At 40.7% G+C, this 26,426-nt stretch overlaps 1 protein-coding gene across 2 annotated transcripts; it reads right to left on the bottom strand.

Moving 5' to 3' along the window:
• Nucleotides 1-80: 80 nt before the first annotated feature.
• On the bottom strand, nt 81-26,312 carry AFG3L2 (AFG3 like matrix AAA peptidase subunit 2). Of its 2 annotated transcripts, none has more exons than XM_086472555.1 (17): nt 26,190-26,312; nt 21,698-21,797; nt 21,259-21,327; nt 19,515-19,630; nt 18,459-18,611; nt 16,169-16,243; nt 14,809-14,933; nt 12,155-12,428; nt 11,461-11,598; nt 8,007-8,160; nt 7,326-7,433; nt 7,051-7,176; nt 5,868-5,978; nt 5,141-5,256; nt 4,009-4,209; nt 2,189-2,383; nt 81-1,092 (listed from the first exon to the last, which is right to left on the bottom strand). In XM_086472555.1, the coding sequence occupies exons 1-17, from the start codon at nt 26,310-26,312 to the stop codon at nt 850-852; spliced, it is 2,427 nt and encodes an 808-aa protein (XP_086328681.1). In that variant the 3' UTR covers nt 81-849. The 2 variants fall into 2 exon arrangements, with proteins under 2 accessions (XP_086328681.1, XP_086328682.1); XM_086472556.1 differs by having other exon boundaries at nt 14,809-14,930.
• Between the last annotated feature and the right edge of the window lie 114 nt (nt 26,313-26,426).

Here is a 26,426-nt window from a genome sequence, read left to right as displayed (position 1 = left end):
TCTTACACTTAAGAGGAAGTTTTTTTTATTGCTCTGAATTCTATACCAAGAAATCAGCAACAAAAAAGACAAGCTTTGTTCAGAAAAGTACTGATTTTATTGACTCAAACTGTATTTACACAACACATTCATTATGTTCAATATCTTACAGAACTCTGTAAAAAACTGACTAATAAAACTGCAGGAGCCAAACTGAGTTTCAGACTTAAAGACACCGAACCACGAGTACATTTTGAGATATTTAAGTGGGTGTCCAGTTTCACTGTCACCTTACAAGGCAGTTCTCTGTAGACAAACTCTTTCTAAAATCAAAACAAGAAGTGGAGGGGGGAAAGGATCAGATGAAAGAGCCAATTGTTCTGCAAAGCTAGTACTTTGTAAGACCAGACTTTTGGCTAAGCATTCAACAATGCATTTTGTTTGATTTTTTTTGGAAACAGGTCATGTACAGGTACACTTCAGATGAATAATCAAAACCCCTAATTTTTGTAAGCTTACATACAATTAAAAAAATTAACAAAAAAAAAAGATGAGTGCCACAAAGTTTGTGCATGAATCTGAACGGTTTCAAAGCTTGAGAGGCTCAGTTCGGGCATTCCACTGCAGCTCAAATCCAACGTACGTTTCTTCAGTTGATAGATTAAGGATGATCATCTTTTACCAGTGAACTGATGATATCACATATGTAAACTGGGAGCAGAATATCCTTATCTCATCATAAGAGATTACTCTTCCACCCATCCCTAATACAGTTTGGTTGAATAAATATTTTTTTTTGTTTTGAAGTACAAACTAGGTGAGTTTGTTTCTCTTCCAGAGTGCAAGTCAACATCACCACACGCTTTGCAGTTAAAATGGCATCCCTCCTCTGATCTGCCTAGCAACCTGTTCATCTGCTGTCTCCTCTTTATCTTTTTCACGCTCTTTGTTCCAGTCTTTAAGGCCTTCTGGTAGTGAAGTATCCTCATCCAGACTGCCTGTCCCTTCAACGAATTCTTCGTAAGTAGACTTCTCTGTGAATGGTCTTGGGCCAAGCAAGTCTATCATGTCACTTTTATCAAGCACTTCTTTCTCTAGTAGTCGTAGGGCAACCTGGAATAGCAGTAAGTGATGTCACACATCTAAAATACCTAAGTTGGCTCTTCTTTGGAAGAGTTTAAGGCAGTTTGGCACCAAATTCAGAACTGTTTAATATTGACAGAAAAAACAGGTCGCTCAGAGTTCACTTAATACATGATTTTTGCTACCTAAATGCTCACAAGGGAGAAAAATACTACTTTAATCCTACTTTTAAGATTTGGCAAAGTGCCCTCCCTACAGGCCACTGTTGCTGTTATCGTTGTTCAGAACAGCAGCCCTTTGCTGCTGCCACAAGGCTCCTGATGCAAGATATTAAGCTACAGATTAAATCAAACCAGATAGTTCAACAGGGCTGCTGTTAGGTTATAAACTAAGAGCACCATAAAATACCACCACGTACAATGCTGCACAAGTGTAGCTTGTTACCTTCCAGGGTCAGTGAGCACACTGTCCACCACAAACCATGTTCAGGGGTATTTTTTGGGATGGCGACCTACTGCATGGCCACTAACTGAACCCCAACAAACCTGCCTTCTGCCAGCAGGCCTCTCACATGCCTACCCTGGAAAACCAGCCTTTTGATGTGTCAGGCTTTCTGGCCTGGAGGAAGAGAATACGCACCAGGGTAACTGCAGCTGCAGTGAGGCAGATGACAAGCAGCAGCGGGCAGGGAAGGAAGATGGTAGAAAGATACTTTTAATGTTTAAAAGGAATTCAGAGAAAGGAAGTTATATGTACTTCCCTTCTCAGAGAGCTTCTTTTGGACTAATCACTTGGAATCCTGGTATTTCGTGTTTGGGTTTTTTAAGCTTCATACCTGTCTAGTACACCTGCTAAAGCCTACTTTACTAGGCAGACTCTTCCCTCCAGCTTTCCAAATGACTATTGACCACATAAGGGGAGAGGGATGTTGAATCACATTCATGAGAACCTCAGAGGTGTTCCAACACAACTAAGTCTTGTGACACACTCTCAAGATTACATCAAATAGTTTTTGAGCAAGCTTCCTCATATGCTTACAGTGTCACTATTTTTTAATCTATTCAGTTCAATTCAGGCTCTGGCTTACCAGCTAGAACTTGACAGCTAAAAGTACTGTAATGCTCACCTTCTCCACTTCTGCTTTCTTCTCCGTCAGAAGACTTAGTGTCCTGTCATAAGCAATGTGAATTAGCGACCGTACTTCTTCATCTATCAATCTGGCAGTTGCCTCACTGTAAGGTTTCTCTAATACCATGTCTCCTTGACGAGGGAGATCAAAGGAAATCTGCCCTACTTTTTCATTCATACCAAACTGAACAATCTGAAGAAAAAAAGAAAAAAGGGGCAGGGGGGGAGAATCAAACAAAGGAGAGATAGTAAGATTTTAGGCTATCTTGATGTAAAATATGGTAAACAAAACTAAAAGGAGAAATTGATTTCACTATGACAATCTTTTCCTCTAAAACCAACCCTCCCCTGAAAACTCAAGTCTGCCTAAGCTCAAGTACCTTAGTTGATATATTTCACATATTTCTTTTTAATGATTGAAGGCCACAAATACCACCATTTAAAGGTGGTTACCTGTGATGTACATAATGCTCTGTTTAAATATTAAGATTACAGAAAAGCACTTTAGCCTCATTAAGCAGTAAAACTCTTTTCCTTTACCAGAAACATAAGCCTTTTTCCAATTCAAAATGCTTCCAAAGTCAAGCATATTCCACTCACCCATACTGGTAAGTTAATTTGACTTAAGGATTAAAGTCAAGGGTCTTAAGATTTTGTCCTATCATATGCTATACACCAGCCCAAGACACTCCCCTACAAAGGTGAAAATGATTCTTATCTTTCTTGACTCATTACTGAAAGGCTCCTCTGGTTGCCAAATGCAGATGTTTTAAGCAGCATTTTACTCCAGCCGAGGCGCTAAGTTCAGACAGCTACGTATGTACTCACTCCACAGCCAGTACCAATCTGATGGCTACTGAAGTGGCGCTTCTCTGCCTGGCCTTGCAAGATGAATATAGGTGTGAGAGTAGTCAGAACTCTGAGATCTCAGCATTAGGGCAAGCATCTTGGAAACCTTCTTAAGGAGCCAGGTTAATACTTTTATTTAAGCCCCTAGTTCTCTCTGGAGACAATATGTCTGGTTAATGTCAACAAAAGTCAATACTTAAACATTTTTTAATTTAAAGTTGAACAAGAGTCACTGAAAATCCCATAAAGTTAACACTAATGGGATTCCATTACACATTTACTTCCAGAACTGAGGCAACAAGAGGCACAACACAGACTAGGAAGCAGAGGTGGTTTGGGGGCGGGGGGGTAAGTGCTGTGCAGGGGAAGAGCAGCGTACTTCAGAATGTCTCTCTTGCTCACCTTGTGAGTGTCTTATGACATCTGTTGTGTGGATGCAAAAAATGGAATGAAGCACCCGTGTGTAACACAGCCATGCTCGGTGAGTCATTACACTGATAGGATTTCAAATTACTCATCTACACTAGTTAATACGATACAAACAAACCAGTCTCAATTTTAGCAGCCTTAAATGACAGCAAATAGTGCTTAAATACAAGGCTTTCTGGATTTAGTTAGACAAACTGGGCAATTGTAAAAGCAGGATCAGGTGATCAAATCTGTGCACTAAACTCCATTTACAAAGTATACAATCTCCACAGGTGTTTGAACCCAACAGCAGCACAGATGTTCCTGCAGGCAGGTGTAGGATGGTAATCAAAGCCTAGTGCATGGACTCCTGTTTTAAGACTATAATAAAAATACTGAGTCATCAGCATCTCTATACAACAGCATGTTTATTAATATCGTATTTTTGAAACTCGGCTTTTGAGGCACAGACCTGATCCAACTGCACCCTTTCAAAACATTAGTGTTAGGCAGTAGAGAAGAAAACTGTAAGGGAAAAAAAAGTCTCACTTAAGCACATACCTGAGCATAGGCACTCTGGGTCACCTTCTTCAAGTCATCCTGGGCACCAGTTGTAATTCTTCCAAAGAAGATCTGCTCAGACACACGTCCTCCCAGAGTCATGCACATTCTGTCAAATAGCTGCTCTTTGGTGTAAAGATACTGTTCTTTGGGTAAATACTGAGCATAACCCAGTCCTTTACCACGTGGGATAATAGATACCTACAATCAAAATTAACAGAATGCTAGAACTAAATAGTGTTAAAAACCATAAAGCATTCTTTGGTCTGACTTAATTTTTAATACCACAACCTACACATTCTCACCCTTGAAGTTTAATTCGGACATTATTTCCATTTACAGTTTTGCCCCCATTGTGATTTAAAAGCCCTGCCTAGCTCTAAACTGGGATAACAACTACTAGAATATCTGGAAAAGAAAGGTAAGACCACTGTCATCTCTTTTCCAAAACCTGTACGGTATTTTTTAGATCTTTTAATGAAAATCCACAGTTCTTTTAGAGTTATGCGCTGGGCTTTAAGTATTCTGTAACAGACATAGTATTTCTGCATCTTTAGTATTCTGAACAGCTGGAGGAGTTTCCACGTTTATTGATGTCCTTCCTTCCAGCAGCAAATCATACCAGGTGAATTTTAAGATTGAATGTCAGACGAGATTAAGAACACAGCCAAGCAAAACTATGACTGTTACAGCAAGTTTGGGAGATTGGGTGCTTTTTCCTTTATCTTTGACTCATCAAGCTGCACATCCAAAAAGCAAACTGCAACTAAAGATCAGCCTCTAGATGACTACCTGCATAATGTGGCAAGATTAACAAACCACTGAGCTGTGCTAAAAGCCTCAGAGAAAATGCAGCTATCAAGGCAGGCAGGCTTATGGGAAGACCCGGCCCCTTTCACTTTCCAAGGACGTTTATAGTACAAACCCTGTAACAGCTACGTCAGAAACCGTTAAGAAAGCTACAAGTGAACTAAAAAGTACTCTAAAATTTACACACTTACACTATCTTTTGCAAGATTACATATTTTACTGCTCTTGCAAGATTGGGGGGATGGGTGGGGTGTTATGAAGAAAAGAAAGAGATGCTGTCCATGTTACTGTTCAATTACCAGTTCAAATGAGTTTCCTTTACCTTTAAGAGTGGGTCAGCATGTTCCAAAAACCATCCTGCAACTGCATGCCCTGCCTCATGATATGCTACTGTCTTTTTCTCCTCTGGCTGCAGTACTTGAGTTTTCTTTTCCAAACCTTTAGGAAAGAAATCTGATTAGTCGTTTCAGACATGCCTTTGTCCACTGAAATCCCTTCTCTCATTTAGAAAGACGCTGGGCAATACTTAGATGCCATGTATACAATCTACTGAAAAAAAATTAAAAACCCAACAACCAACCTCAAAACCAAAACTTGCAAGTTCTATAAATGTGTACCTTCCAGGTTTTACTATAACCCTGTCCTCAATTTTTCTAGTTTCAAAGTGTAAGTTGTTAAGAATATTTAAACATTTAAATAAAACATTTGCACTTTAAAAATCAAATAGTTTTCTAGACTATTCCAGGCTAACAGCAGTTAAAAGCATTGCTAAATCCAAACAGCTACTCCTCTTGCCAGTTTGAAGAAATCAGAAAAGCTTCCTGATGAAATTTCTCTCCCTACCCCTTTCTCCATTACAGAAGTCAGCAATATAGACAGGATATTTCTTTTCTAAGTCTCAAGTGTGTGTAGGAGAGAAAAAAGAATAACCTTGAAGTACAGCAGAAAGATTCAAAGTGTGGCTTTCTATATATTAAAAAAAAAAAAACACAAAAGAGGAAGTTGCCTGTCATTATTACAATTTTGGAGAATTTTTGCGATTCACGTACCTCCAATAACTCTTTCAATTGCTTGCTCAAAATGCTTTTGGTTTATAGCATCTGAGAGATGCCTTGCAGCAATTAAAGCAGCTTCATTACAAACATTAGCAATATCAGCACCTAAAAGCAGAGAAGACATGAACTACTGATCATTTTCAACACTTTTCTCTCAGTCTAGCGTAAAGATAAGGTTATCTAGAAGTAGATTTCTATAGATTCCCATAGAGCTTGAAAATTAAAGGTAATGCTCTCTGAAACAGTTCATTGCACATAGCATAATTATTTAGGAGATATTTAAATACACGATATTAAATACATTTAAATACAGTATGCTTTAGGATTTTTCTCTTGGGTAGACAGCTACCAAACAGAGCCCATTACCAGCAAGTACTTGTCTGATATATCCTGCCTTCTGTAAGTTTTCTGTCTGCAACACACTATACTTAGATTAGTGTATATTTAGCAGAATAAATCTCCTACATATGGATCCAGTACAGCTCAGACCTTGATGTATCTCCAGAGGATATCCTTTCACATTACTGGCTTCAAGCCATCCACTACTTGATAACATTATTTGCATCAATGCTATTGAGATAACTCAGTTTAAACATCACTGCAATTGCCAGAAACGTTGACAATCAGACCTCAAACACAGTTTTATATAGGCCACAAAACAGCAAAGAATTCAACTACTGCTCAAAACAGGTTTTACACGGATTAAATTACAATCCAGTAATAAAAGTTTCCACATCCATTCCCAATGCAACATCAGGTTACAGTACATTTTCCAGGGAGAATTTACATCCAGAAACAGAAATCTCCCTACAGAATGGGCACACAAACTCCACAAAAGACAGGTTTCTAGTAGTGTTCAAAGAATTCAAAATGTGTTAAAAGGAAGCATACACACATGAGGGATAGCAATGAGAAATCTCTGGATTGCTTTTGCTGAAGCAGAAGAAACTGCCATTTGGTATGACACCTTCATTGATGCAGACAAAGCTTAAGTCCCTCAGAAATCTCCTACTTGCTTAGACAGGCAAAGACAATTTCATGCTGCACCAGTAAATAAAATCAATTCAGAGTGCCATCCAGAAGATCAGGTGCAAGAAAACCAGAAGTAGCAGGGAGATAAAATATCTACAGCTTGTACAGTAAGTACACAAGAACAGTGGCATTAGGAGTCACTTACCAGAAAAACCAGGTGTTAGTGATGCAAGTTTTCTTGCTAGGTTGTCTTTATTTAAGACAGTGTCTAATTTCAGAGGTCTGAGGTGAACTTTGAAAATAGATGCTCTTCCTTTTATATCTGGGGGTCCTTTAAGATTAAAGAGTACAGTTTTACTTTTCACATATATACATATTCTAATTCAATGTGTGCAAGGGAGTTACACATGTAGGTAGCTGCAGCGATTTCAGTGGTATTCTGCAAACATAGAAATATACAGCAAAGCAGATACAACTTACCAATGTAAATCTGTCTGTCAAAGCGTCCTGGCCTCATTAGAGCAGGGTCTAAAATATCTGGCCTGTTAGTACCTGCCAAAATGACTACATTTGTGGTTGTATTAAATCCTGTTGAAGAAATGTAATAAAGAGAAAATCTGTGTAAAAACAGTTTCCATGAAAAAAAAATAAAATAGAAATAAAGACTTTACAGGGCTACATAAGAACTGACAGTTTGAACAAATGATCTTAAAGCTGAAAATGCTTCCATTTATTAGAGTATTGTTCAGCTTTTCACAACAAACAAAAAACGGCCTTGGGCTCTGCTTTGTGAAGTACTATACCAAATCCTGCTTTATCTTCAAACGCAGTAATAGATTAACTGCTCAGGAAACTGCAGAACCAGCATGGCTAGCTGGTTGGGTTTTTTTCATGGACAGACTGGTCTCATGCAAAGAATTTTTTTTGCCTGTTCTACTTTGACAAAGACGCAGAACAATGGTTCTTTCTTCTGAATGAATTTTAGCAAGACATCAGGCTGCAGCAAAACAAGTCACCATTCTTCATTTATGAAGCATGGAAACACACTCAATTCACATTTAAGCTAGAATCTTGGTTAACAAATTAGTTAACTCAGTAAGTGTATTAGTTCTTTCCCCTATTCTGGCTATTATAGCGTAGTATTAGAAGTTAAATACTTACCATCCATTTCTACCAGAAGCTGATTGAGTGTGTTCTCTTGTTCACTTTGTCCTCCAAAGTTGCCCCTTCCCCTCTTTCTTCCTACTGCATCTATTTCATCAATGAAGAGAATGCACGGGGCATTTTTACGAGCAAGAGCAAATAAGTCTCTAACCTTAATAGGAGAACAGAAGGTACATCAGATTCATCTGTCATTGCTCGAGTCGAGGGGGTGGGTGGGAGGGAGGGGAAGAGGTACACCGGTGACAGTACCACTAGAACCCAGTATGGTTGTTAAGAAAGACTCCAGAGCCTCCAGGCAATGCTAAGTTACACTGTAGCAAGAACCACTGATGTGGAGGCCCACAGGCAGACAAACCCTTTCTCAATCCATAAGTTAAGAAATTTAAACAACTTAAAAGCCTTAAGAAATAACCACTTTTTCTGAATAACTGAAATATATCCTCAACTTCAGCTCTAAAAGCCTTCAAACTTCAGAGACTTAAAGCAAGATTTCTCTTTTAAGCTCTCTAATGCACAGTATTACAAGCAGAACTGGAATGTGAAGGGGCATGGTACGACACAGTAGTTCTTCACACCAAGGAAATAAAATCTTTTAAGTTTTTCTGCAGTTAGAACGGGTGATGTAGCTCCTACAGTGAACTTAAGGCTTACTTACAAGTGCTTACCATCATACTCTAACAATATGCTGTTGTAAATACCTACTCTTAGCCATCCTGTCTCTCCGTTACATGGGCTAGAAAAACCTCAATTCACCTCCAAATATCTATTTGGAAACCAAATTAACTTTCAGAAGTCTGGAAAAATGGCTACGGCCGAATCAAATAGTGGACTTTTTTTTGGACTTTCAGATAATTAAAGATATTACCTATCAACTTCTACTGTGCCATAGTTACAGCACAATGCAACGGGCTTTCAGATGCAACATTACCATGCTCCTCTACGTGCAAATGCATCTGAAGGACCTCATTCAAAGCAGCTCACCGAGTTAACAGATCTACAACTGAGGAATCAAACTAGAGACAACAGGAAATGAAAATTTATGGAAGAATTTTGACCCGAGTGGGAGTGAAGCTCAGAGCTTTACTACTTTGTACATGAGATGCAATTAGAAACGGCTTCTCTGATGACAAACACTGTACAGAAGATGTGAAAAGATGCAAATTTTGGACAGTGTGGTCTACTACTGAAAGTTACTCCAATTTCTAAACAGAATTTGAAAAAAGTGCAATCAATAAAGCATGAAGGAACGTGATAAACAAGAAAAAGTGTCAGATGCTCAAAGTGAACTATCCTTTGATTGGAAAGAGACAGAGACCCAGAAATACACAACTAATTTTCAGAAGCAACGGAACTAAAAATTACCATAATGCATATACACTAAGAAAACCATCAAAGGTAGCAAGGCTGTGTAAGCAGATGTATTTCTAGCATTTCCTAATTCACAAAGAATCAATTTAGCATCATTAACAACTTATTTACTCAATCCATAGGAAATGAAATGGAAACACTCTCTCATGTTATTTTCTACAGGCATCAGAAATTATCAATTGTGTTGAAACCTCGATTCAGAGCCAAAGCTGCACTGTTATGCCAGACTTCCCTTGGTAGTAGAAGCTGATAATCATCTGCATTGACCAGCAGGGAAAGGTTAAGACACTTCACTTTGGGGCATTTCAGGTATGTATTGACAGCTAATGACAATGCAGTTTGAGTACCGTTATTATTTCATGGTATCTAATACTTTCCCAGAGAATATGGATCCATTTATTTTCTTACTGTTTCTTGGTCAAGTCCCTTCTGCACTGCATGCTCCCTTTTTTCAACTCCCACTCCCTCTACATTCATGATCACTATCTCCACACCCTCTAGGTTTCAAACAGCCACTTCTTCCAGTCACCATTCATGGGTTTTTTTTTACTGTTAGGCATTTCTGCATCTATTTCCCACTCCCTGTCTCTACCCTCTCCCCTCCATAGCAGCTCCTTTTGCCAATTCCCTTACACATTGCCAGTGTCTCTCCATCTCCCTATTGAAGCCTCCAGTCCCAACTAGCTTCTGCATTTCACCTTCTGAACAGCTGTCCTTATTCTCAGTTCCCAGTTCTGTGCCTACCTACATGTGTCCCCCACCCCTTCCCTTTTCTCTTCTCAGGAGACCCAAAATTACCTGGCTTGACAGATCCTTTCACACCTATATTACCAGCAAAAGACCATTGAAAGACCCCCAGGCCTGCAAGAGGCATACACACACACAGCAGGGCAAACTAAGGATCAAATCTTGGTAAGTTTACCTGCTAACCTCTATTGCATGTGAAAGCTGCAGCTTTTCAGGGCTTCAGAGAACTGAATCAAAATGAGTTTTCCTGTGAATTTTCACATGACAGAAAACTCCATATGTACCTGGTAACCTCCATTCCCCATCAAATTTCAAGTTCAAATCAACACCCTAAAGCATTCCCATTCCATGCTAGCAGAATTAGCTTTCAAACACCAGTGAAAACCACGGTACGCCTCCTTAAGTCTGTTCACAGAATTTGCATCAAACAAATCTGAGTCTTCCAAAAGTGTGTCACCCTGCAATATACTTTTTAAGGCTTAAGACAAGATGGTTGGGGTTTGGTGAAGGTATGAGCTGTGGGAAATTGAGTATAAATTTTGGACATTATGAGGAACGTTATTTTTTGTGTTACCTGCTTCATTTGTAAAATATTGTAAGTAACTTGTTTATAGAATATTTTTCAGCAGATTTAAGTGTTCTTCCTTCCTAGACAGGAGAAGATAGATTTAAAACTGAATGTTTGAAATGTAGTTGTAATAAAGAAAATAAAAATGGATGTACTGGAACAGAACCAACTCCTTCCACTTAATATGTTTTTAACAAGCTACTAAGAGACTTAAGGCAAAAGACCGCAAAAATATGTTACAGATATATTTACCTATTTAAATCACCTAATCTCCAGAAATCAATCATTAGCTCCATGACCCTCGGACTCCTATTTCAATCAGAAGCTCATTTGTGTGTCCCAGACAACTGTTTGTATCTAAGAGTTTGACACCGTAAAGAGAATGAAGTTCTTCAAAGGAACAGGAATGATTTAGAGCAGGAGGAGACATTCCCATAGCAGTAGTTAGATGAGCTACATATTTCTGACCCAGCTAGTAAATTTACTTCAGAGCAGAGCTTGGAGAGTTTGGTTCTATTTTCTTAAGGTCCTGCAGAGAGGTAAACCCTTACTTAAGGTCCCAATGGCCTGCAACCAGACACTGAACTGCATTAGTTCCTCTTATGAAAGACACATCTATGATTCTTGTGTTTAGACAAGCATTGGCATCACTTGTAATTAATCTGCATGGATGAATGAACTTCAGCTATCAAACTGTTCGCCTTCCAAACTTGACCATGTGCTTTCGACAACCAATACTGAAACAAAAGAGCAAAGCCAAAGACTTACTCGAGCTGGACCCACACCAACAAACATCTCTAAGAACTCCGAGCCATTGACTGTGATAAATGGTACATTAGCTTCTCCAGCTGTGGCTTTAGCCAGAAGTGTTTTCCCAGTACCTGGAGGACCTGTCAGAATTGCCCCCTGCAAGAGAAACAGGTATGTTTTCTTCATGGAAAAAAACATACTATAAGCCTAGGAAACACCTTACTTAAGATCTACATGTTACGATGTTGAGTCCACTGGCTTGTCTTCAACCACAGCCAGAATTGTGCAAGGAAACAAACTGAAAGTTCATCTCATTTAAACCAGCAACAGGAAAGAAAAATAGCTACAACATTGCCATGCTGTCTTAGATTTACAGGAATGGTGTTTTCTTTGACTGACGTATAAAAAGAAGTATGTCATAGATGGGCTCCCCCACCAACACAGCCAAGTGACAACTCTGTAACAGTCACCTACAACAGTGACACATGCTAGGTGTCATTTCTGACCCTTGTGAACAGGCCAAATATTCCACTAGGCAAATCTTCTGGCACCACAGTTAGACTTCTGGCACTTAATGCCTATTCCTTTTTTCTGACTGCGAGAAGAAAGAAGCTGGAAAGCATCGCATATGCAAACATTCCCAGTCCAGTTTAGAATACTGAGGACTACCAAAAGAAGAAAGTCTTTATCTGCTCAGTCACCATCTCCTTACCTTTGGAATTTTTGCTCCCAGATCCTCATATTGTTTGGGATTTTTCAGAAAGTTAACAAACTCCATTATCTCTAATTTGGCCTCCTCACAGCCAGCTACATCTTTGAATTTCACATCAATTTCATCCTTAAGGACTTTGGCTGTGGTTTCACCCACACTGAAGAGTCCACCCATTCCACGCCCTGCTCGACCTAAGCCTGCAGGACCTCTTCTTAATGTGTACAGTAAAGAACCAATAATCAGGATTGTAGGCAGCAAACTCAGGAGGAATGATCTGTGGAAAAAACCAAAATGAAGCAGAAAACCACATATATTACAAAAATCCATTACTGCATACAACTCGTCCAAATTCAGGACAAACACTATTAACTTGTAATGTTTACATTTTTGCAAGTTGTTCAGATTGGGAAATATCCAAAATGCACTTGAGAACAAAAAAAAAGATTCTGAATTACAGAAGCCAAACAGGTCAAAAAGCCTCTTATAACTATAATTAAAGGAAGAGTTGGAAGCAATTTTTCATTGCCCATCCTCCTCCCCTGATGACCCTGGAAAAATGTAAATTAAAAATCTTAGATGGTAACACGTTTCTACACTTGATGTTTAACACATGACAGTTTTGGGGGTTGTTTTGTTATTTTTTGTTTTTTAACCAAACACATCATCAAGTGATACTGATGAGTTTTATAGAGGAAAACTGCATTACCTAGTGAACAGAAGCAGCTCATTTTATGTGCCCTTCAAAGGTAAATTCACAGGACAACTTTAAGCAAAAGGTTATGTTGTCAAAAGAATAGTATTAAGTAGCATGTAACTGGTGTATGCTGCAACTTCAGGCAGAAGTTTCTCCAAAATATCTTATCCCCTTAGGTCTTGATCCATTTCTTCTTTCAATGTCTCTATTTCCCTTTCTAATGGCTGCAGGTTTTTGGTTTGTTGGTTAGGGTTTTTTTTTTTTGTTTTGCTGGTTTTGTTTGGGTTTTTTTGGGGGGGTGGGTTGTTTTTTTTTTTGATTACTCATTGCTCATTATCCTTCACGGTCTGTGGTAAGACCTTCAAGAAACAGCTCACAAGAGGTTCTGTCAAAAATCAGCAAAAAACAAAATGCTGAAAAGAAGCACACCCATAGGTGAGCACAGGATTTCCAGGCTTCACTGATAGGCCATGTTTCTGAGATGAAGAGGAACAGGAGGATTTTCCCTGCCCTACAGTATTCAGCAGATCCTGATCCAGCAGGTACCAGCAGCACCCTGAGCACAGAGCTGCTGCTGTCTCCTGTTTCCTGCGGCATTTCTGAGGCACAGCAAGAAGCTACAAGCAATGTGTTCTACAGAGAACAGACACTGAGGAGGAAAGGACCAGAGAGACTGTGGTCAGAAAGAGGCATTCAGCAAGCACATCATTTGTGTGATGCTGAAGAGCTGCCATACTTTTCCCAGTCTGTTGTGAGAAGCCGCAGGCTGACAAGCACCACATTGCCCTGTCCACTCTTTTTTTCCAGGTTTGTTTAAATAAGGGCTCCACAGGTTTATTTGTGGACCGTCCTTAAGAGCATGCCTCATTAGACAGAGAAATGAGGCAGAGACAGTTTGTAGAACAGGGAACAGAAAACCTCTATCTGAAGTTGCAGGACAGGCCAGAGTTAAGGCTACCATTTTCCTGTCGCCAGCACAACAAACAGGCAGCAGCAGCTTGGTATGACATGCTGCAGAAATAAACAAAACTTTCCCCTCCATCCCCCAAAACTGAAACACCCCCCACAGTATCAAGAATGAAAACACAAGAGGCAGCAAATGAGCCTTTTTCATTAGTAATATGAGCTACTACAGCCAAAGTTTAATTTCTTGATGGTATTAAACCTATTTCACAGACACCAGCAGGAGTAATATTCAAACTGCTGACTTGGATCAAAAAGAAATCAGTTCTCGGGATAAAAGATTACACCTGTCTAAGCCATTCAGAACACCATATCTAGTCTCTTCTGAAGCCCAGGTGAATAAAACTCAGCTACATAAGACAAATACAAAGCATACATCTAGTACTGGAGTCACTATTCCCTATTGGGGATGCAACATGCCATAAATTCAATGTCAGTACTATTTTTTTTTTAAACAACTTAGATATTGAAAGCATGATGCATCTTCCAGCTCCTGCTAACAGGCAGGAAAGTGTGATTTACTTAATCATAGATTTCTTGCCTTTCTGCAAGGCCACAGAATTTGACTTCTGCCAAGTTCACAGGCCAAAATGGGTGCCTGCTGTATCTCAGTCAATATGCTGTAGTTCTAGGCCATATTTTGTCCGTCCAAAAAATCTGCACGAGTGCCATCCCTGGAGCTTTACAGCTGTGCCTGGCTGACTCTGCTCTAGTCCAAGTCACTTGGAGGAAGGGCTTAAATGAAGGAAGGACTAATTGTAAACAGAAACATTTATGTAACCAGAAGCTATATTTAGGGTAAGAGGATATGGATTTCTACACAAAGTACTGAACAGCTCCTCTTACAGTTAACACTGAAAAATAAAATCAAGACAACTGTTACTCTGATAATACTGCCACCTAGTGAAGCACAAGGTGCATGTTAAGACAGCTCAACTTTCCTACTGTAAAGACAACCATTTTTATCAAGAGACTTCTTTTTAAAGCAACTTCTTACCCATCACTCTCTGTTGAGTAGACTACAGGCAATCTGTTCTCCACCTCTATTCCCAGATCTTGCTGCACAGTTTCAAGATTCCGTTCAAAAGTGTCCACACTACCGATATTAAACCAGACGTACTGCTAGAAAAAAAAGCAGAGATCACCACAAAGTGCCCTATCTCATTTCAGCTTCATTACAAGCCTACTTCTTCTAACATGCACACAAGCAATTCTCAACAGATTCAGACCAAAACAGAGCTTAAGTTGCCTTGTAAAGTGTGCAACTGATGTAAGATGCACCTAATAAATCTAAGGCCTACCAGCCTGACTACACTGTATCTGCCATTGCTTCTACGGAAATCATACACCAAATAGTTTTGGGGTGCTTTAAAGAGAATGAAATCCTGGCAGTTTCTCCATGAACAAATGCAAGGAGAGTAGGTAAACAGATCTTTAGGAGGGAGCTATGCAGTCAGAATAATACACAGCACTGAACCAGCAAACACAACAGCCATACAACTTACTGTTTCACCTTAAGGTCTCAGCTTTTCTGGTTACAAAGGCAATTCTCTACTTTTGGAGTCCATACTAACTTTAAAGTTAGCTGTCTTCACAAAAGACAGCATGAACTTATATCATACACCAGAAAAAAAAAAATCCAGACTTTACTTTCAATGTTGAGATGATTTTTTTCAAGGAAATCTCCCTTTCTGCACCATGACTTGCCCTTACTTACCCTAATAATGAAAAGAAAAAAAAAAAAGACTAGCCCTAAGTATTAGCTGATTGAGAAACTAAGGCAACTGGTGGTATGTGGGCTAAAGAGTAGGTGTATAAATAAGTCACACTGAAACCCACTGATGGGGTAATTGCTGCAGATTTCACTATCCCGGAGGGACTTGCAGACCTTGTTTCAGAAAGTCAGCTAAAAAACCACTACCACCCAGGAAAAGGTAACCTGACGAAGCTTCTCGTTTGTTTTTTAAATAACTGGCTAAAAGGAGTCTGGAACAGAAAAGATCCAAAAGCACATATGGTTAAGTCTGAGGGTTTCTTGAGCAGATGGAAAACAGCAGTTAGAAATACAGAACCTTCAGCAGTTTCTCACTCTTACTGTTTTTTGTGTATTTGTATTAAGAGCATGGTGCTGGAAAGGAACTACTTGCCATAGCTTTAAGATTACTGTATCAATTGTTTTGCCACAGGTAAGTGAAGTGAAACACACACAATGTAGGATAATGTAACAGTAAGGCAGAAAACATGTTTTGTATTAAGCGATTATTAATGCTCCAGACCAAGTTTTCTGCACCAAACTGTACCTAAAAAGATTGCTTTGCTGTTTCTAATGTCTCACACATATGTACTAAAAGCATTACCCATTCATGAGGAGACTGTCCCGACACAAAGATCACTCTAACAAAGCGCTTGTTCACCACTTCCAGTCTGTCAACCTGTAGGAGGAAAGAACAAAACTTGTGATGTGTCCAAGTGTACAGTCACAGCACTTCCATCACAGCTAAGAGCTACATATACCAAATATGAACCTGTTCCGTTTTCCAGTAAGGAGACTAAAATTCATGTTGTAGATTATGATGTAGAACGGTTCCACAATCTACAGTTTGCCATCAGGAATGGCATGAAGAATCACGTACGTAACCAGTAAGCAAGGAACACTGGCACATTAAAATTTAGATTGAAACTATGACCTCATATCCTTTTTCAAGGAGAGCTCCAAATGCACACCTCAGCTCAAATCACAGGTACAGTGAAATAGTTAAACAATACTTAACTATTTCAACGGTCAAACACCAAAAGCAAGAGACCACATGACTCCAAACTCTTGTAGTAGCTTCCAAAACAAACCAAACCAAATTGAAGAGAATGAGGGAAAACTTCACTTTGCTCTTACAATTGTTTTTCCCAATATAAAAGACTTCCTTGTGCTACCATATTAAACACAGTAACATCAATTAGATGAAGAATTTAGTTGATATAACAGATACCATACAAACTAAAATCAAGAACTGAGCTGCAGGTTTGCAGATATATACTATTAAGCATTTTTGTTTTCCTAGAAGTCTCAAATGGTTAGTTTCTTGAATTTGACAGTGTCTCTTCAGAAAGCAACTGAAGTTTCTTACCATTTTTTCTTCCTAACTGGTTTCAGCATCTTTAAAGAATTCTAAACTAGCCATGGTTCTACAACTTGGGCCTGAACTGTAGACAGGCTAGTAGGGTTGTTCCCCTGAACTCATGACATGTGGCCATTTCTGGCAGAGCTGAAGTAAAACATGAGCTAAGAAGTCACTCTAGATCTAGCCAGACTTCATGAAACACTACCTGAACATCTTTGTTTCAAAAAGTGTGTAACCCCAGTAGTGCTGATGTCTTCACCCCATTAACCCGCCCCTACTATGGCAACCAACACCATTTCATAGCTACATATTCAGCTCATGTTAATATCCAGATTACATCTTGCACAAAACCAGCTCTCCTGGGCCTTTGTAACAACCCACTTTCATAACACTTTTCTGCAACAAGGGTTCAAGCTTCGTTCACTATAACTAAAGTACAAGCTAAATTAATCTTTTTACTGAGCTAATGTCTTACTGCTTCATGACAAATATAATCGGTGAGGTTTTTTCACAAGATGTACAGATAATTGTCAATTAAGAACAGGACTGTAAGACACAGTCTGGGCAGAAGGGGAGAAGGGTACAGAGCAGCTCTGCATAGATCAGTAAGATAAAGAAAGGCAGGAAACCACCTGTTTAGCACTTTACCAAAGTAATGGAGGGGTAGGAAGCATGCTGTTAACACAAAATGCCAGGTCTGCAACCTAGAAGGGGAAGCAAGCCAATGTTTTCCTAACCTGCAGGTGAAGCTACTAACAGGGAGGTAACAGAGCCAAGAACCAGTGCCTCCTGAAGTGGAAAAGGCCTGGGTAAGACACTCGATCTCCTGAACTTCAGGGCTTCACCAACCTACTACTCCAAGTGTGGAAAGCTGCCAAGTTCTACACAGAGATAGGACACCGATGATAAAATTGATTGCTCCAGTAACAGCTCCAGGTAGGAAGGAAAGAAATAAGAGAGGAGAAAACAAATCAAGGAGGCTATTTTACAACATATGCCAATCTACTGTCCTTGGAAGGGATTTTTCAATTCCCCAGACCCACCTTTCTGTTCACACTGCTGCTCTGCAGACTCCCTGAGGAGCTGATTTAAGGCATGAAACAAGCAGGACACTTTTTTTTTGGGGGGGTGGGTTCAAGGAAGGGTTTAAGGTTAGAAACAAATTTCTTCTGCAGGCAGCTTATGTGTCTGCTTAAGCCATTAGCTCAGCTTATCTGTACTATAAGATCATATGCTGAGGAGACTGTGGCTGCACTTCGCTTCAAACCAGCATCAACATGAGCTAGCCAGCCAAGAAGTTCTGCCCTGAACTGCCCATTCCCTCTCCTCTTGAACTGACAAGTTTTCATACAGCCATCCAGAACATCAGACCAAGGAACAGACTAAGATGAAGGCTGATCCCCTTCTGCCTCAAAAGTGACTCTTGAGCCAGTTCTCGCTCCACAGATACACGTGTACAAGCTAAGTGGGGAGGCAGAAATTAGCATCTTCAGCACACTGATTTTCCATTTCAATTCCCCTCACTACTCACCACTCCTTTAGAAAGGTAGTTATTGACAAAGTCTTTCCAGGTGATTTCTCTCCCAGGGACCCTGAAGAAGAAGTAATATACAACCATCGTCCAGAAAAAAGAACTTCCCACTACGTACATCCGGAACTCCCTGACATCCCATGGAATGTCACCCTAGGAAATGGAGGAAAAAGGTTTTAGTGTATAAGAACACAACAAACAGCTATCTATTTGCAGCTTCTATCCCCTGCCCTCAAGGTTACCAGGGGAATGTCAAACAAAGCTGTATTCCATTGTACGAACACACTTCAGTAACTTCTGAGGAATTAATAGAAAGTTAATAGAAAATCTTCTAAGTGTTTTACAAATAGTAATCAGTTTTGATTTATGAGCTACTTATATAAAAAAAGTTTTGCCATCTGTCATATGACCTTTCTCTCTTCTACAACAATTTTCCCTGCCTTCCAGAACTACATGCAAGACCTACAAAAATAAAGGAAGAAAAAAACAACAACAAAAAAAAAAGAGACAGAACAGGAAAAACCCAGGAATGAGGAAAAAATCATGCCCCCTAAGTAAAGTCACAAGAATATTCTTGTACTGCCAGATGCTATCATCTTTGTGCTACAGCTAATGATAATAAATAGAAATTTTGAAAAGAAACTTATATGAGTATTCCATTAAGGTCAGAATGGCTAACAGTAAACTACATTTAAGTAGCATTGTGTAGTCAGCAAGTTCTAGAAACCAACACTCTAAAACAAAATACAAAACCTTTAAAGGCCTGAGGCTCCACTATAACAATACCGACTACTAGCAACTATATTCATATGGCTTAAAACTCCATTAAATTTCCTGAACCAGAGTTAGATGCCTCTGAAGGTAAATACTCTGAAGTTGTTTATGAAACACATTGAGTGTGGAGCCACCTAGAGCCAGTTACTATGAAACACTAGGCACAAGAGGCTTAAGGAGGATTTAGGCAATCAGAATACGGCCCTAAAAAGCAAAAGACACACCAGGTTATTTCATGGGGACAAGACAGTTAGTACCATAAAGACACTTTAAAGTCAAGACCTTTTGTAATCTGGTCCACCAGTTAGTTTCTTCTTTCTTGCCACCTTTTTTTCCACCACTGCCACCTCCTCCACTACTAGTCCCACTAGGCTGTCGGGCACTGGCTTGCTTTGCTTCTAACAAAAATAAAACATAAAAAAATACATCTTTACACCTTATACCAATCTCACACTATTTTTTATTAGTTCCAAAATTAAAGAGTCATTCTGAAAAATGAACTAGTTTGCAATGGTACAATAATTAGAGGATAGGAGAAACTGCATTTCCATAGAAAAACAGATATACAGCCCATTAACTGGTAGACACACATCTACCTCATACAGTTCTGATCAGAAGAGAGGTCTGTTAATTGTGTAACTGATGACACTTGGGCATCAAGAACTAAAAAATGTCCCAAATATAAAAGAAACTTGTTATGGACTATATGAAATTTATTACTACCACACTAATACAAGACGTGCAAGATTATTCTAAGCATTTTGTTGGGGGTTTGGAGCTGGGGATCAGTGGGGGTTTTTGTGGGGTTTTGGGGGCTGTGGGTGGGTTGGTTTTGGGTCTTTTTTTTTTAAAAAAAAACCACCACCACAAGCTCTAAGTAACATCTTTTTCCCCCCGTATTCACCCCTCCAGTCATACTATGGTCATCTTAAAGCTCAGGGTTTATTGATATCACAGGTTGGTGTTCTTTTTAATATGCTAGAGACAAGCACAACCCAGTAGCAGAAACTACAGCTGAGGAGTTCATCTTAACCATTCTTCTACTCATCCAACTCACAAGGTGCCCACATGGCACAGCATAATGTCGCATGTCAACATACCCAAGAGGATGGGACGGAGCGCAACACCAGCACACGCTCCTTCCAAGCCTAGCTCTTGAAAGAGTAGTTCGGGCATCTCAGCATGACACAATTTTACCACTCAAGGCCTAGTGGAAGGAAAACTGCTGCTCCTATTGCTGCTGAGATAAGAGACTCCCAGGGTTGCTGCCTCTCCTCCTCCATGGAGGACGTGTTATCTAGATTTCTGATACAATGGAGCAGCTGTTAATTTCCAGATTCCCCCCTCTCCTTGTAAAGACAAGGCTCCTTGGAGCACTGCCACTACTCTTTCAAGCAGCAGGCGATGTGGTTGGTCCCAGCTAAAGAGCTGGCTCTGGATCCTCACCCAGCATGACAACTCTGGTTATTCCATACAATCAGATGAGTATTTTAGCTCACTCTAGGAAACGCCAAGAACTACACTCAGAAAATCTCTGAATGCATTGACTAATGTCAGCTAATAGGAAACAGTAAAACAAGAATTTAAAGGACAGCATTCCAACAGAAGCGTAAGAGAAAATAAACATTATTCCAGAAGATTTACACAATATGAATGCAAAATAACATTTAATAAAAATATATCAATTTGCACTTTTAAACTAATATGGTACAGAAACATCTTCCATGAAAAACAAACAAAAAACCCCCAAACCCACCCAAAGATGACCATAGTATGACTAGAGGGGTGAATACGGGGGGAAAAAGATGTTACTTAGAGCTTGTGGTGGTGGTTTTTTTTTTTTAAAAAAAAAGACCCAAAACCAACCCACCCACAGCCCCCAAAACCCCACAAAAACCCCCACTGATCCCCAGCTCCAAACCCCCAACAAAATGCTTAGAATAATCTTGCACCCAAATGTTATGCTAAACTCTAGTTTAGTGAATACACATTCCACAAAGAACTGAAATCAAGCAGCTTTTTGTACCTTTTGTTTCTCCAGCTGTACCTTTAGTTCCATTAGCTTTCTTGCCATTGGGAAAATATTTTTCAAATCCTATTAAGAAAGAGTTAAAGAGCTCATTGTTTTTTAGTTTACAGTTCTGTCATTACACTTCAGTAGTCACAAGCTGAACATCTACAACAGCAAAGAAACTAGCAACATAAAGATTGCAAAAATGGTTTTGTTCTTGTCTGTTTGTTGAAGAGATCTACCAGGTTCCCATAAATAAATCTACTACTGTTGACAAGAAAATATCAAACTTTTAAATAGCTCCTAAAAATCCCATAAATCCACGTTCCAGATTAACGGCTGGCTAGCACAAGAACTTAACTTCCCCACAGACCATAAACCTAAATGGCACACAAGTGCAGTCCTCAGCAAGGAATGCAGTCTGCTTCACTTCACTGATCAAAGTTATAATCACCTTTAGGAGGCTGAGAGAAGAGCCTTCTGCAAGCAGCAATTACACTTGCCAAGACAGTGCTTCTGTCAGTAGTAACTCCAGCGGTAACTGTTTCACGGAACTGAAAGATGAAAAATAAATATAAACCAACAAGAAGGTGCCACAAGAAGCTCTCTGGTAGTCCTGAACTGCAACAAGTCAGACATTACTTTACAACAGACTTCAGAACAGACTTCATAGTAACTGCTGTGGATCAGAGCACAAGACAATGGAAAAGGAAAAGTCCATCAAATGGGTAATTTCTACAGCAAGGAAATTTTTATTCCATTCGTTAAGAGCAAAACTTCAGCTTACATACAAACATAATATTCTTTATTAAAAGAGAAAAATCAAGCAGGAAGCACTACAAGCTATGAACATTACACACCTACACACTGATCCTATGGGAAATACTTCATAACACCAGCTGAATGACACCCAAGTGCAACACTAACTGTGATTGTAAAGCATGATCCACATCGTACTGAACTGTGTTTTGTTAAAGAACTGCACTTTTCCCAAACAGTTAAGAACCTCCAACTTCTGAATAGGAAAGATCTGCTTGAATCCAAAAGAAAGGGATATGGCAGACAATGCTTCCATCCAGCTAAAAAACCAACACAAAGGAGGAATGCCAGTTCAAAAAGCAGACTTAAACCCCTATGTAGCTAAAGATCAGTATAAAAACACAACAAACTCAATCTATCACACCTTGTTCTAAGCCTAATTGTTTACTGTTATTCACCATTTATGTGCAATGCAGGAAATAGAAATATTTAAAATTACTCATTCTTAAGAAAACTTTTGGTATTATAACCAAATACTTAAAACCAGAGCAAACTTTCTAAACTTCCCCAGCACTTCTAAGAAAAAAAAAAAAGATTATTCATGTCAAGATGTCCCCACAAGCCGACTTTCTTTCTGCCTCCATTCCCTTCTGCCCCACAGAGGCACTCAATCTCCTTCTGTTCTCTTTGATCAGAGGTTATTTACCTGAAAAGCCAGAGAAATGGTAAAAAAACCAACAAAACAACTCCAAATCAGAAAAGAACAGGTCCTGAAAACATGACTCAAGGTATCCATGCAAAACAGCAAACATCCATCTAGGATTAACACCTCTAGGACTACATTTGTGAAGGAAAGATCAGTGTTAGAATCTCCACAGGAATTTTGTTATTGACAAGTTACAACAGTCGTAGACAACCTATTTTTGCATATTCAACAAACTTGTAGGAGACCAGACTACATGCTAAGACTACCCTAGGAATACTGACAGATCATTAATTGAATTCTAACTCTCCTGAAGCCTTCTGTCTGGAAGTTTCCCCCTCCACCCCTTATTAAATGATGAAATACATTAGGCTTATTCCGAGCAGCCACCTACTTCAACCTGCTGGAACCAAGAGGAATACCAAAACATCCTTATTGCTTGCTTTTGCTGCAGACTGAGCTAAAAATTCTTAGGCTGCTTGATCCAGCCATTGTTTTGTGTCACTTCATGTCTTTGACTAGAGTCTGATACTGAAAGTCCAAGAGGATATTTTACTGACAATGAAAAGCACGTGCAGTGCAGAGAGTCTGCAGAGCAGCTAGTCTAGAGGATAGCTATTAGGTCCCATATGCTATGGCCTCCAACATCAGCAACTGTACCTGTGCTCCTAGAAGAAGCTTTAGGATGCATCTGTGGAGGCAATAAAATAAAAAGAGCTTGCCACAGACCAACCCATCTGTAGTTCAAATATAAGCAAGTAGTGAATGTTGCAGCAACAGATTAAACTCAAAAGAAATGTCCAGTAACACTGGCTTCTCTCCTATATCACTGGTCTCCTACAACACCCACAAATTTGGGAGTTATTTTTTCTGCAGGCTCAGATTACTTTTTATTTGTAAAGAGACAAGAATATTCAGCAGCCTTTACCCCAACTAAAATAACACAACTGGTCATGTTTAAAAGAAAAGCTTAAGTAAGCCAAATCCAATAGCCTGGCTCAGCTAGGCCAGCATGTGTTTATTACAGAAATAAGTTATAGTTTAATCAGGTTGAAGGCGGGGGGCGGGAGGAAGGAGTGAAGGAGAGAGAGAAGGGCAAGCAGATAGCACTTCGGGGCAGACCTGAATAATAGAACTGGTTTCTTGCTGGACTGTCTCTACAGATCCTAAATTCCATGAATAAATGCAGAGTCACCTGTCAATACGCAGAGAGTTGAGTGTTTTAAAGTCGTTTCGTGAGAAAAGTGACAACTGACTTCACGGCACATTCAGTAAATCACCGGAGTGAGTCTGGGAGGCACGCTTCACGCTGCCCACAGATCTAGGTGAGTCAAGCTACCGAAACAGGCAGTTTCCTTTCACCACAGCATCCTACAAATGCAAAAGCTGTTAGACCTATGCTACACTGGTAACAACAGCTTGGGTTTGGGTTTTTAGGGTCTTTTTTGGACTGTGGGAATGCCACAGCAAGCCTACCCGGTATTAGCACACCCACTGCCTAAGCAGAGGGAAAGCAAACAAAGCACATTCAGACAGGATGCTTAAAGAGCACAGTGGCCCGTTTGGGCTATGTATCATGAAAGTCTGCCCAGCTTCTCTCAGTCAGAGATGAAAGAACTGTCACAGCATACAAAGCAAAACAGACTTATCTAATTTTTTTTTCAGGCAAACCTTGTGACACCTCCCTAAAAAAAAATATAAAAAATACAAGACTTTTTTTTTTAAAAAATAGAAGCTCAAGATAAGCAAGTTTAAAGTACACAGTCTGTTTTACAAATGCAATGAAAGTGTTACTACCCGAGAATAACATAAACCTAAGAGTTGTAACACCAAAGAAATGCCTTCCCTGTGATTCCAAAGTTAAACAAAACAGGTGATTTTAAACAAGCAGAACTACTGACTTTACAAAAACGTTGCAACCATAATCTTTTTTTTTTTAAACCGAGGATACACAAAGCAAGAACAGAAAAATCCACTCAGTCACATAAGCAAAAGGTCAAGAATCTATTAATTCAAGGAAGTTACAAGGTTACAGTTTTATCCATAAACAAGTTCCAAATCAGACCTAATAAAATAAAGCTAAAAATCTTAATTATCTAACCAAAATATTACAACACCAGAAGAAAGGTGGTAAAGAAATCTAACTTCATGCAAGCTACCTATTTTGTTTTACCAAAAGCCATCAGTATTTTTTGATCTTTCACAAAAAAGAAATTAAAAGAAATTGTTTTGCTACCTATACACACACCCAGATGCTACAGCGAACACAAAGGTCTCTTCCCAGTTTCTGTTCCATTTCAACTAAGAACTCATTGAATTTTATTGACAGAAACAAGTTTTATCTTCCTGACAGATCAGCAGTACTGCTGAGAGTTCCACTTATTGTTGTAATTAATAATTTACTATCGTATTGTTCAGCACCGACCAAACAAAAACACAAATTCAATATTAAAAACAAACACGTACTTAGGACTAAGTTACTAACATCCTTATTTATATTCTTCTCATCATTATCACTATCCCAGTGACAACCTTCATAACTATAACTCTCTACTATATGCTACAGAAAAATCAAACAACCTGCCCAAGATGCCAGTGAAAGACGCCGGAATTGAGCACCTCCCTTTTCCCCAGCAGTAGCACAGCCCTGCCATTGCCGCGGCAGGGATGACAGCGAGGGGAACACACATAGCAGCCGACGGTCTCAACCATTTCAGTGAGAAGGAGCGCCCAGCCGTCACGACTTACCAGTTCATCCCAGAACAGCAGGCCCAAACCCCCACGCTGCCGCACCGCGCAACCCCAGAACACCAACAACCGGCCACTTGCCACCTCCACCCGGTAAACCACCGTAGCGCTCACCGGCAGCCCAAACCCCAAACGAGTCGCTCGGCCACAACACAGACGCTACGAGCGGGCAGCCACAAACCCACCCACCGCGAATCACCACGCCCCCCGCACCCCCCCGAAAAGGCGATGGAGGTACTCTGGGGTTAGGCGGGGCACAGCACTTGAAAACCCGCCGGGAAGCCGGCGATCCCGGCGGGGTGCGGCGGCAGCAGCAGCAGCTCTCAGGTGCCGCCTCCTCCTCCAAGAAGGGCTTTGCCCCGGCCGCTCCTGCAGCCGAAAGAGCCCGCAGTGCCCGGGTGTGCCCCCGCACGAAGTCCGGCTGCTGCCGCCGGGCCAAGAAGCGCCGCGCTCCCGCCCATCCCCCGGCCCTCGCCCCCCGGGAGGGCAGGTGCCGTGCAGGCCGGGGGCCGCCTCCGCCGAAGGGGGTGAAGACGAGCCGGGGAAGGCCGCGGGGAGCAGCGAAGGGCCCGCGGTCCCGGGCAGCAGGGCGCCTCTCCCCGCCCCGGGGCCCCGGGCAGCGGTGAGGCCGCCCCGCACATCACCACGGCGACCGGGACCCTTCCTCACCACCGCCGCCCTCCCCCGCGCTCCCGGGCAGCGGAGCGGCCGGCTGGACCCGCGCCCCGCCCCTCACCTGCGCCAGGCTAGGCCTCACCCCCGGCAGGCCCCTCCCGCAGAGCAGCTGCTGCAGCAGGGCCCCGGGCAGCCCCCGGCGCCGGCAGCTCCCCCGCGCCAGCAGCAGGTAACGGTGCGCCATAGCCCGAGCGGCCACCGCGGCCCTCCTCGTCCGCCACCTCGCGCTGCCTCTACCGCCGCCCCGCCCCTGCCGGCCCGCGACGTCTGACCTCATCACGCTACCGCGTGCACTTCC

This window comes from Leptosomus discolor, chromosome 13 (assembly GCF_034619465.1).
Source record: "Leptosomus discolor isolate bLepDis1 chromosome 13, bLepDis1.hap2, whole genome shotgun sequence".
Lineage (NCBI taxonomy): Eukaryota > Metazoa > Chordata > Aves > Leptosomiformes > Leptosomidae > Leptosomus > Leptosomus discolor.
This window is presented reverse-complemented; position numbering and strand designations above follow the sequence as displayed.

Coding starts and splice junctions, on each gene's coding strand:
- AFG3L2 (XM_086472555.1), bottom strand. CDS start 26,312: ATGGCGCACCGTTACCTGCTGCTGGCGCGGGGGAGCTGCCGGCGCCGG. Junction 14,934..16,168: donor GACAGTCTCCTCATGAATGG/GTAATGCTTTTA, acceptor TTTTTTTTCTAG/CAGTACGTCTGGTTTAATAT. Junction 7,434..8,006: donor GCTTCTGGTAGAAATGGATG/GTAAGTATTTAA, acceptor TTTCTTCAACAG/GATTTAATACAACCACAAAT.